Here is a 13028-nt window from a genome sequence, read left to right as displayed (position 1 = left end):
ACCAAATTGAAAATGCCTTTGTTGTCATTTCAAAGATGCTTGCTAAAATATATGGAAATCTGATTCTATTCATGTTTAGTCTGTTGTTAGCATTCGCCTTTTGCAGTGCGAAGCAGCAATTTATTGACTTAAAGGCACTATTCTCCCCTGTTCATATTTTGAAGTTCCTCTGCTAATGGAGATCACAGTTATTTCACACCTTCATTGTGTTCATAGTTTTGGTAGCCATTTTTGTCACCAAGTGACCAACTTTGTTCTGATTCCATTCTTACCAAGAAATGGTTTTTGGACAGCACACATCAGAACATTAGCAGGGCTCGGTTGTTGTAGGTTTTTTTTGGGCTATATGGCCATGTTCTAGGTGATACCTCTGAGGATGCTTGCCATAGATGCAGGCAAAACGTCAGGAGAGAATGCCTTTAGAACATGGCTGGAAAAACCCTACTACAACCCAGTGATTCCAGCCATGAAAGCCTTCAACAATACATTAGCCGGGCCACATTTGAAGCCTTATTAGTGTAATAATACAGCCCTGGTGATGCAGTGGGTTAAACTGCTGGGCTGCTGAACTTGCTGACCGAAAGGTCAGCTGTTCGAATCCAGAGAGCAGGGTGAGCTCCCGCTGTTAGCCCCAACTTCTGCCAACCTAGCAGTTCAAAAACATGCAAATGTGAGTAGATCAATCAGTACCGCTCCAGTGGGAAGGTAACACTGCTCCACGCAGTCATGCCAGCCACATGACTTTGGAGGCATCTACAGACAATGTGGGCTCTTCGGCTTCGAAATGGAGATGAGAACCAACTCCCAGAGTCTGACACAATTAGACTTAATGTCAAGGGGAAAGGCTTACCTTTACTACAACCTTCTAGGGCTTATACTCCATTGAACTAGTGTTCAAAAATTCATGGTCACCTCCATAATGAGGCAGCCATTGAATGCTTTCTCTTGATAGTACTGAGCAAATAGTGCTAGTGTAACATTTTAGTAACTGTATGATAGGCTTCCCTGACCATTTTTCAATGGTTACCATAATAACAGGGGCTGTGGTGATGCAGCAGGTTAAACTGGTAAGCTGCTGAATTTGTTGACCGAAAAGTTGGTGGTTTGAATCCGCGGAACAGGGTGAGCTCCCATTGGTAGGCCCAGTTTTTGCCAACCTAGCAATCTGAAAACATGCAAATGTGTGGAGATCAATAGGTACCTCTTTGGCAGGAAGGTAATGGCACTCCATTCAGTCATGCTGGCCACAAGACCTTGGAGGCGTCTATGAATAACACTGGTTCTTAGAAATGGAGATGAGCAGCATCTCCCAGAGTTGGACTCAACTAGATGTAATGTCAAGGGGAAACCTTTACCTTTACCTTATAGGCTTCCCTGATCTTTTTTTTAACTGTTACCATGATAACAACCAATGATTTTTGATACCTTGGTTAAATTTCCTGTATTGTGTTTGTTTATGCAGCTTATAAGTGGTCATCAGTTGCCACCCAGCAGTCTCTCAAGGACTAATAAAGCCAACCCCCTTGTTGTAATAGAAATATATGGCGTTCCAGAAGACCAGGCAAAACAACACAGTTGTGTGGTTAAAGGCAATGGTGAGTACCACAATATATAGATTGCTTAAAGTCTCAATAATTAAGAATTCAGTTCATTAACTTTCATAGGTTATTTGGCAGTTCTACCAATGTAGAGAAACAGCAAGATACATTTTATAGAGAGGCAGTAATGCAAACATCATTGAGTAAAGCAAGAATGGCACAGAAACGTTAGTAATATTATTATTTTTTACATTTGATTTTATTGATTTTCTTCATATTTTGTTTAAACAGTATAACTCAGCCTTTGCCAAACATGTATTAATGCATATTTCTACATTTCTATATAGTATTATATAGTCTCCCATCCCAGCATACATAATCTTTTAATCACACTGAGAAGCAGATGTATTGCAACTTGAAATGACACAAAGGGGAAGGAGAAAAAGAAGAACAAAGGAAAGGAGACATTAAATAAGGAGGGATAACCAATACTCCAGAAGATAGGAGCAGAATGCAAAATGATTTTAACAGATTAGAGAGATGGGTCAAAAAGATCTTGGAGTTCTTGTGGACAACAAGTTAAACATGAGCCAACAATGTGATGTGGCGGCAAAAAAAATCAATAGGAGTATAGTGTCTAGATCCAAGGAAGTCATGCTACCCCACTATTCTGGCTTGGACACACTATTCTGGAACACTGTGTCCAATTTTGGACAATTCTGGGCACCACAACTGAAGAGAGATATTGACAAGCAGAAATGTGTCCAGAGGAGAGCGACTAAAACGATCAGGGGGCCGGAGAATAAGCCCTATGAGGAGTGGATTAAAGAGCTGGGCATGTTTAGCCTGAAGAAGAGAAGGTTGAGAGGAGTCATGATAGCCATGTGTAAAAATATGAGAGGAAGTCAGAGGGAGGAGGATGCGAACTTGTTTTCTGCTGCCCTGGAGACTAGGATGTGGAACAATGGCTTCAAACTACAAGAAAGGAGATTCCATTTGAACATTAGGTAGAACTTTCTGACTGTGGGAGCCGTTCAGCAGTGGAACTCCCTGCCCTGGACTATGGTGGAAGCTCCTTCTTTGGAGGCTTTTAAACAGAGGCTGGATGGCCATCTGTCGGGAGTGCGTTGAATGTGATTTTCCTGCTTCTTGGCAGGGGGTTGGACTGGATGGCCCATGGGGTCTCTTCCAACTCTATGATTCTATGATTCTAAGGGAATGATGGTGCTTCAAGCTCAATAATTAGGGAGACCAACAGGTTGTAAACTTGGATCACAGGTGTTAATATACTGCCATTTTATAGATTTCCCCTTAACTGAGCCTTGGTTATATGAAGAACCATTTAACTAAGGTGAAGTAGAAATTCTCACGCGCTACATCCAGTCCAGGAAGGCTCCTGTGCAACACTTCTAAAGAACTTGCAAAATCCATTTCAGCTGAAATACTGTAATGATTTTGGCATCACTATTTCTATCCTGCCCACCTCTCAGAAGGGTTCCCAGAATAGACTAAAATGTTGTGTCATAGAAGAACCTGAAAATGGCCCTCAGGTCTTTCATGTGTGCCCACTTTCATCTATAATCACTTCAGAGCTCCTTGGCCTTTTGCCACTTTATGCTATAGAACAGGGGCTTGAACTATGATTTTGTGGGACAACACAAGCACCAGACATTGCTATCTCCCGTGTATCAACCTTTTCATATTTTCTTTTTTTTATAAAGAATTCATTTAAGGAGAAAATTATGGCATAGCTAGCTGCACACTGCCTTTTGGTGATTTCTTAGGAGCTGTCTTTCTGAAAGTTTCATAGCTCGGATAGCATGAACTAATGATTGAAGATGAGATGAATTCATATAGAAATTTAGCATTTTTACATTTTATTAATCTACTTACCACCATCATCCTTCTGTATTCATGGGTTCTACCGACCACCACTCAAAAATATTCGGGTGGGGGGAATTAAAAGCCAATCTTGATTTCTTCATGTGCTGAACATTGTGTTGTTGTGTTGGCATGCTTTGCTGTAGTTTCACTTTGGGCCCTTCCACACAGCCATATAACCCAGAATATCAAGGCAGATAATCCACAAGATGGAACCGGACAATGTTTTTAACAAGGAGACACTAATGACTTATGTTTTATTGATGTTGTTATGGTTTTTATTATATGTTGATGTTTTTAATTGTATTTATGGTATTGTGAGCATTTAATTTTGCCCTTGAAACTGCCTTGAGTCGCCTGTGGGCTGAGAAGGTGGTAAAAATATACAGTAAATAAATAATAGATAAATAAATATCTGCTTTGAACTGGATTGTCTGAGTCCACACTACCATAAAACCCTGTTCAAAGTAGGTAATGTGGGAAAGGTTGCCAGTTCGAAGCCCAGGTTGGAGTGAGCACCCGGTTGTCAGCCCAGCTTACTGTCCACCTAAGCAGTTCGAAAACAGCTCAAGAGCTGTAAGTATCGAAATTAGGTACTGCTTAAAGCAAGGGAGGTATTTTATGGCACCATAAAAGGAAATACCAGAAATACCAGCCATGCCGGTGACCAAAGGGAAGAAGGAGGTCTGTGATGGAGTTACAGTGCCCCCTGTGACAGGAGTGACAGGAGCCCCCGGTGGCGCAGTGGGTTAAACCCCTGTGCCGGCAGGACTGAAGGACGCAGGTTCGAATCCGGGGAGAGGCGAATGAGCTCCCTCTATCAGCTCCTCATGCGGGGATATGAGAGAAGCCTCCCACAAGGATGATAAAACATCAAATCATCCAGGCATCCCCTGGGCAACGTCCTTGCAGATGGCCAATTCTCTCACACCAGAAGCGACTTGCAGTTTCTCAAATCACTCCTGACACGACAAAAAAAGTGCCCCCTGTGGCCAGAATTGAGCACAACCTCCAGGGCGTCGAATTTGGATGCCAACACAACATACCTCTGTCTGACTGTTTCTCCTGTCTGTTTCAATGGCATTGAATGTTTGCCATGTATGTGTTCTGTGATCTGCCCTGAGTCCCCTTGGGGGGAGAGGGCAGAATATAAATAAAGTATATTATTATTATTGTTATTTTATAAAGCTCTGTGGAAGGGGCCATAAACTCTCTCCCACATTTGTTTGAGTTGTTTTTGTACAACGGATGGCATTTTACCACTTCATTGTATACAATGGAACTTGACTGTTAATGGATTTGGATATCCATGAAAGTTCTGTAACCAACCCATGGATACAAAGGGCCAAATGTATTTGTTTTGACAATTTTTCCTCTGTCCTTCAACCTGTAGGCTTTCAGAGTCTAATGCTCATTTACCCAGGCAGAACTCTTTACCAAAGACATGAAGTGAATTTGTCAAACGTATCACATAAAATATAACCTTTTGAAAATCTGTCCTAGGACTACAGGGAGATCTGGGAAGTGTACTTTCTGATCAGGTCTCATTCTGTGATCACTAGAGACCTCACCTAGCCACTCTTCCTTTTGTTATTCCTCCTCTGTTATTCATGCTGAGTAGCAGTGACTCTGAGAGAAAATTGCAACTGAGGTCCCTTCCACACAGCTGAATAAAATCCCACACAATCTGCTTTGAAGTGGGATATAGGGCAGTATGGACTCAGATAACCCAGTTTAAGGCAAATATTATGGGATTTTCTGTCTTGATATTCTGGGTTATATGGCTGTGTGGAAAGGCCCTGAGAGTATGAGCTTCTCATCAGATAGTTTTGCACTATGGTAAGGTAGGTTAGAGGAGATATGTCCATGCAATGGTGGATTTCTGCCCTTTGGGTTGTATACTGTTAAATTCTGCTTACAGTAGACTTATTCCCCTCTAGAATAGAGAATGAATCCATGGGATTCATTCATCATTCAACCATTAATTGAAGAGGTCTTCTCTAGATGGAACTAACTATAAAGATCCCAGCCATTCTTTGAGAGCCCTTCCACACAGCCATGTAATACAGAATTTCAAGTCAGAAAATCCCACAATGGCCCCTTCCATACAGCTGTATAAAATCCCACCTTATCTGGGCTGGAAGTTTAGCACAGCTGGTAAATCATCAGCAACTATAAGATATATCAACCGAAAGGTTGCAAATTCGAAGCCCCGGGTCGGTGTGAGCGGCCGACTGTCAGCCCTGCTCAATGTTTACCTAAGCAGTTCAAAAACAGCTTTAGCTAGAGAAATTAGGTACCTCTAAAAGTGGGGGGAGTGTTTTACAATGCCATAAAGAAAAGAAGATCAGAAAATGCTGAAATGAGGAAGTCCTGGTAGCTTTTTGTCATAGAGGATGGAGCGACAACACCCCGTGGACTCAAGCCCAACCATCCATGGCATTGCAAACATTACACCTCCTTCTATTATGTTTGTCTGTGTAATGTCTATACAAATGGCATTGAATGTTTGTCATGTATGTGTACTGTGATCTGCCCTGAGTCCTCTTCAGGGTGAGAAGGGCGGAATATAAATAAAGTGTTATTATGTGCTTTGAACTGGGTTATACGGCAGTGAGGACTCAGATAACCCAGTTCAAAGCAGATATTGTGGATAATCTGCTTTGATATATATCGATGAGTTATATGGCTATGTGGAAGGCTTTGAACTGTATTATCTGCTTTGAACTTGGAGCTCTTCCACACAGCCCTATGTCCCTGAATATCAAGGCAGAAAATCCCACAATATCTGCTTTGAACTGGGTTATCTGAGTCCACATTCAGATAATGTGAGATTTCCCACCTTGCTATTCTGGGATATAGGGCTGTGTGGAAGGGCCCTGCGTTATCTGAGTCCACACTGCCATATATTCCAGTTCAAAGTAGAAAATGTAGGATTTTATTCAGCTGTGTGGAAGGGGCCTAAGAGCATCCTTATGTCATGTCAGATTTTCATATAAAAATGCCCAAGACATTTTAATAGGACACTAAGAAGCCTTTATTATAACTAAACCTAATTATTCTAAGAGTAGAAATTATGTAGTGAGAGCTTTTGCTTAGCTAGCATTTTTCTTGCGCGCGTGAGAACATTTTAGCCCTGTATTCCTGCAGTTAACAAACCAGGTGAAAGTCATTGAAGAGATTATTGCTTGTTTTATATTGCTTTCTTTCTCTTTTTTAGCTTTGTGTCCTAAGTGGAATGAAACATTCACATTTAATATCCAAGTTCCAGAGCTTGCCTTAGTGAGATTTGTTGTAGAAGACCAGCTTTCTCTCACAGCCAATGGCTTCCTTGGCCAGTACACTTTGCCACTTTTGAGCATGAATAAAGGTATTGAAATGCTTAAATCATAAGAGCCCTCTTGCATCTCTATCAATGTATTTTCCTCTTATGGGGAAGCATGGGAGGATTAAGGCCATACGTTTTAAAGTGTGTACTGCTAGGGTATATTGCACTTTCCCTAAACTAGTCCTCTCATTTGCTTTGACCATTGACCGTGTTATCTGGACTTGCTTTGTAGTCAAAAGCATCTCTGGAGGATGCCAGATCAGGAATAGGTGGCCTAAGTAATATTGCTACTTTCAATGCTGGTATCAGAATTCTTCAAATATGGGATTATTTATCATAGACTGGATCTACACTGCATATGATGCAGTTTCAGAAGGCAGATTAACTGCATTGAATTGGATTAAATAGCAGTGTAGATTCATATCATTCAATTAAATGCAGTTAATCTTCCTTCTGAAACTACATTATATGGCAGTGTAGATCCAGCCTATGATAAATAATACCATATCTCAAGATTTCTGATGTCAGTATTGAGTGTTGCTATATTACTAATATTACTAAGGCCAACTATTCCTGATCTGGCACCCTCCAGAGATGCTTTAGACTGTGTAGATACCACCATAGCCCAGAAGCGGCCCTAGGTAATTTTCAACAGTAAGCAAACAGTATTTTGCCCCCCCCCCCAACCAATCATTGATATATATATTCTGTTCGTCGTGGGAGTTCTGTGTGCCATATTTGGTTCAATTCCATAATTGGTGGAGTTCAGAATGCTCTTTGATTTTAGGTGAACTATACATCCCAGAAACTACAACTCGCATATGCCAAGGTCTATTTCCCCCAAGAGCGCCCCTGGGCAAAATCAACTATACTGCGAATGCTTACTTTGTGTAATGGGTTGAGCCGCCCCTGCCATAGCCTTATTAGCCTGCAACCCTATGGTGCTGGGAGATACTTCAAAAAAAGCCAATTGGATTTTGGCCTGCATCAGTAGGAGTATAATGTCTAGATCCAGAGATGTCATGCTCCCCCTCTATTCTGCCTTGTTCAACCACACCTGTAATACTATGTCCAATTCTGGACACCACAATTGAAGGGATATGTTGACCAGCTGGAATGTGTCCAGAAGAGGGCAACTAAAATGATCAAGGGTCTGGAGAACAAGCCCTATGAGGAGCAGCTTAAATACCTGGGCATGTTTAGCTAGAAGAAGAGAAGGCTGAGAGGAGACATGATAGCCATGTATAAATATGTGAGAGGAAGCCACAGGGAGGAGGGAGCAAGCTTGTTTTCTGCTGCCCTGGAGACTAGGACGTGAAAAAATGGCTTCAAACTACAAGAGAGGAGATTCCATCTGAACATGAGGAAGAACTTCCTAACTGCGAGAGTTGTTCAGCAGTGAAACTCTCTGCCCAGGACTCTGGTGGAGGTTCCTTCTTTGGAGTGTTTTAAACATAGGCTGGATGGCCATCTGTAAGAGATGCTTTGAATGCAGTTTTCCTGCTTCTTGGTAAGAGGTTGGACTGGATGGCCCATGAGGTCTCTTCCAACTCTATGATTCAAAGTCAACCAATGTGTCCAAAAGGCGATAAGAAGAAATGGTTTTTAGATAATGCCCTTCTCCAAAACAGATACCAACTGTTTTGGTTATGATTGAATGTTTATCCTATTTATCTATATTTTTTAAATTTATTGTGTATTTTTGTGGCATTGAATGGGTGCCTTTTATGTTATAAGCTGCCCTCAATCCCCATGGGGAGATGGGGCGGGATATAAATAAAGGTTGATTGACTGATAGGTGATGATACCCCAAAGCCTGTCTGAACTAATTCTTTCCTGTTGAGAGGAACAGAAGACCTTTTCTTAATAAAAATTAGAATTAAACCCTATGGGGGAGGAAGGGAGCCAAAAACCTCATTAAGTCTTCCAACTTGTCAGCAAGAACAAAGTAAACCTTTGGATACCTTCAAAGTTCCAGTGTTGATGCTTTCCATCCTCATGTCCAGATTCCCTTTAAAAATCCAGTTTCAGTTGCTAAATATTAATTTTCCGACAGGATTATTATGGTGATTTTTCACAGTTTTTAAATATTTGAGCTCCCCCAATTTTTGATGCAAATTTAAAAAGATGAATGCACATCTTTACAAGCTATTCAATTTGTTTTTTTCCCCTATAGGGATTTTATTACACAATATACATCCTCATAGTTTCACTAAACCAGTTTAGCACTGGTTTCTTGTTTGCTTTTGGGTCATGTTCAATTGTACTATAGTTCTTGTAATCTGTTTTGAGATGGAAGTGTTGGTGCTTTGTTTGTAGTCACTCTGATTAGCCTGAAAGCAGTGGCTGCTGTTGCAAGCCCAGTGATTGCTAGGTATGATTTTGGGCTGCTTCTCATCTGAATTGCTCATAGTTCTTGCCAGGGCAGCAATTTTACTGTAATGGGAGAGAGAAGGAAATGTTCCTTTCCAGAGGCAACTCTGTTTGCATGATTTTGTTTAAGGGGTGGGGGAGGGGGGGAGAATATTAATGGTCTGGCTCAGCAGGAGGCAAGTAGATGTGGGTAACCTTTGTGTCAAGTCTCCCTTAAAGTTATTATTGCTGAAGTTATGCATAAGAGGATTTAAGTAGTTTCATGCTGGTTGTTGTGAGGCATCCCATTGCAAGGCCAACAGAGGTGCCCATGATGGCCAGAGGCTCACATGGAGCTCTGTGGCCAACTAGCATTGGTGATATGAACCAAATCCATCTTCTTTTCCTGCGCATCTGGACAACAGACTGGGCCAAATCAGACCTGGCCCAACCGTTCAGATTGCCCCAAAGATACAGAATATTCCAGGCTTTCCAACAAACTTCTGAATGTGGACAAAGTTGGGTTGTTGTAGGTTTTTTCGGGCTATATGGCCATGTTCTAGAGGCATTTCTCCTGATGTTTCATCTGCATCTATGGCAAGCATCCTCAGAGATAGTGAGGTCTGTTGGAACTAGGAAAAAGGGTTTATATATCTGTGGAATGGCCAGGGGGAGACAAAGGACTCTTGTCTGTAGGAGCTAGGTGTGAATGTTTCAACTGACCACCTTGATTAGCATTTGATTGCCTGGCAGTGCCTGGAGCAATCTTTTGTTGAGAGGTGATTAGATGTCCTTGTTTGTTTCCTCTCTGTTGTTGTGCTGTTCTAATTTTAGAGTTTTTTAATACTGGTAGCCAGATTTTGTTCATTTTCATGGTTTCCTCCTTTCTGTTTAAATTGTCCACATGCTTGTGGATTTCACTGGCTTCTCTGTGTAGTCTGACATGGTGGTTGTTGGAGTGATCCAGCATTTCTGTGTTCTCGAATAATATGCTGTGTCCACGTTGGTTCATCAGGTGCTCTGCTATGGCTGACTTACTGGAAATAGTTATGTGTCATGTAGACAGCCAGTCTTCCTTTTGAGGTGAGTCCAAGGTTTATGGCTAGTGTAAATAAATAAGCCCTGAGTCAGGTCATAGGTTTAGCTAGCTCAGTATTGTCTACATCAGTGGTTCCCAACCTTTGGGCCACCAGGTGTTTTGGACTTCACCTTCCACAGTTTCTAACAGCTGGTAAGCTAGCTGGGATTTCTGGGAGCTGATGTCCAAAACACCTGGAGACCCAAAGGCTGGGTCTCCAGGTCTACACTGACTGGCAGCAGTTCTCTGGAGATTCAGATTCATATATTTCCTAGCTCTACCTGGAGTTGAAATAAACTTGAAGGTTTTTTTTTTATTTGCAGGAAAACTATTTGCAGCCTTTCCTCTAATTCAGTGGTTCCCAAACTCTTTTGGCCTACCACCTGAAAATCAATTTTACTAAATCTTCTCTTCTTTCTTTTATGCTTTTACTGTCCCCTTACAGTTATTCATTGCCCCCAAATGCACCTGTGGCCATTACCGCCCCCCCCCTTCCTGGATCACTGCAGCGCCCACCAGGGGGCGGTAACGCTTACTTTGGGAATCACTGCTCTAATATATCATCATGCCTCTGCTAGTGTATTTAGATACCCCCCCCCCCCAAATAGTTTACTAGGCATTAATTTTAATATCCTGGACATTTTTCTTCCCCTGAGAAGAAAAAATCACATAGCAAAGCCAGATAGGGAATAATGTTCAGTTGTTTTATGTGTTTACTTGTTGATGTTTTTTTTTGGGGGGGGGGGGGGTGTTACTAATTAAAAGGGTTTTGTCAAATATTATATAATACAACTGTCTGCTAAGACAAACTATATGAAGAGGACAATTTTGATGAATTTAAGACTATTAAGGCATGTTAAGCTACTATCAAATGTACATCACTGGGATGGATCAGAATGGGAAAGATTCTTAGTATTTTTGCAACAATGTTGGACAAGATTAATGTGTGAGGACTTTCCCCAATCTCCAGAGACAATCTTCGTGGTTGCGTTTGTACACAACGTCAGAGTGGAGACCAAATTTTGCCCCACTCAGGCCCTTTCTACATTGGCATATAAAGTTCAGATTATCTGCTTTGAACTAGATTATATGGCAGGGTAGACTCATATAAACCACTTCAAAGCAGATAATGTGGATTATCTGCTTTGATAATCTGAATGAAATGGCAGTGTAGAAGGGACCTAATATTTTGTGTCAAAGTGTTTGGCTTTTCACAGGCAAGTTACAACTGAGGCCCCTTCTACACTGCTACATAATCCAGATTATCAAAGCAGAAAATCCACATCTGTTTTGAAGTGGATTATATGACTCTGCTCTACTATATAATCCAGTTCAAAGCTGATAATCTGCATTTTATATGGCAGTGTAGTTGGGGCCTGATACTAGTCTTAATTTGCCTCCTTGCTTCAATATCTCCTAAGGTATTTCCATCGTTGTTGTTGTGGTGGTGTGCCTTCAACTCCTGTCTGATATATGATGACCTATCACAGGGTTTTCTTTGCAAGATTTGTTCAAAGCTGGTTTTCCCTTGGTTTCTTCCAAGTCTGAAGAGCGTTTGGCTCCTTCTACACTGCCATACAATCCAGATTATGAAAGCAGATAATCCACATTATGTGTCTACACTGCCACATAATCCAGTTCAGAGGATGCAATCTGGATTTTATATGGCAGTGTAGAAAGGGCCTTTGACTTGTCCAATGTCACTGAGTAGATTTTATGGGCTACTAGCTGTCTCCTGCCACACGTTGCTGTGGCCCACATCGGGGTTCTGTGTGAGAGGTTTGGCCCAATTCTATCATTGGTGGGGTTCAGAATGCTCTCTGATTGTAGGTGAACTACAAATCCCAGCAACTACAACTCCCAAATCTCAAGATTATATTTTCCACAAACTCCACCAGTGTTCACATTTGGGCATATTGAATATTGTAGAGTTTGGTCCAGATCCATCATTGTTTGAGTCCACAATCATCTTTGAATGTAGGTGAACTACAACTCCAAAACCAAAGGACCCTGCCCACCAAACCCTTTCAGTATTTTCTGTTGGTCATGGGAGTTCTGTGTGCCAAGACTGGTTCAATTCCATTGTTGGTGGGGTTCAGAATGTTCTTTGATTGTAAGTGAACTATAAATCCCAGCAACTACAACTCCCAAATGACAAAATCATTTTTTTGAGTGAAGGACATACATTGGGTTGTTAGGTGTCTTGTGTCCAAATTTGGTGTCAATTCATCCAGTGGTTTTTGAGTTCTGTTAATCCCACAAATGAACATTACATTTTTATTTCTATAGATTTGCTAGATCCCTCCTTTTTTGCTCATTCCACTGCCCTACACTAGCTTTCAATATTTTCCATGATACTATTGCCAGTTGCACTCTCAAATTTGAACATTTAATTTTTTTTAGTGACTGTAAAATGGCAAAACACAGATTACCTCTATCTTGATTCATATGAGAATCTTGTCTTGCAACACACTTATTCCTTTTCTATTGTATTTGCAGGTTATCGCCAGGTTCCACTGCTGTCCAAACTTGGTGTCAGTCTGCGACCTGCTTCTCTCTTTGTACATGTCTGGTATTTTAACTAATAATGATTGCCAACAGTGTCTCCCCAGCTGTTTTTTCCTCAGTAAAAACCATGATGGAATAATACAAGTGACTTAGTGTTCTAAATTATTTTAGTTATGCATGTCAGTACTGTTTGGTAAATACAGAAGCAATATAAGGCGTTGCTAAATAATAGAGTGCATCCCTTCTGTTTTGAGTAACTGCCAGAAAGATGCTTCAGAACTCACAAACATGGTTCATGACGGTGGCAGCATTCCTAAATGTTGTTTAGCTAGCATGGCAAATA

The 13028-nt window shown here is 41.2% G+C and overlaps 1 protein-coding gene across 1 annotated transcript in view; it reads left to right on the top strand.

Moving 5' to 3' along the window:
* The window catches only part of LOC132775662 (1-phosphatidylinositol 4,5-bisphosphate phosphodiesterase zeta-1), a 60241-nt gene extending 47479 nt beyond the window's left edge, over positions 1-12762 (top strand). The window contains exons 8-10 of the mRNA XM_060776410.2: positions 1463-1595; positions 6640-6789; positions 12677-12762. Coding sequence (XP_060632393.2) covers positions 1463-1595; positions 6640-6789; positions 12677-12762 — 369 coding nt within the window. The remainder of the gene's footprint in view (positions 1-1462; positions 1596-6639; positions 6790-12676) is intronic.
* The last annotated feature ends 266 nt before the right edge of the window (positions 12763-13028 follow it).

This window comes from Anolis sagrei, chromosome 5 (genome assembly GCF_037176765.1).
Source record: "Anolis sagrei isolate rAnoSag1 chromosome 5, rAnoSag1.mat, whole genome shotgun sequence".
In the NCBI taxonomy this organism is placed as follows: Eukaryota; Metazoa; Chordata; class Lepidosauria; order Squamata; family Dactyloidae; genus Anolis; species Anolis sagrei.
The sequence above is the reverse complement of the archived record's forward strand: the minus strand, read 5'-3'. Positions and strand labels throughout refer to the sequence as shown.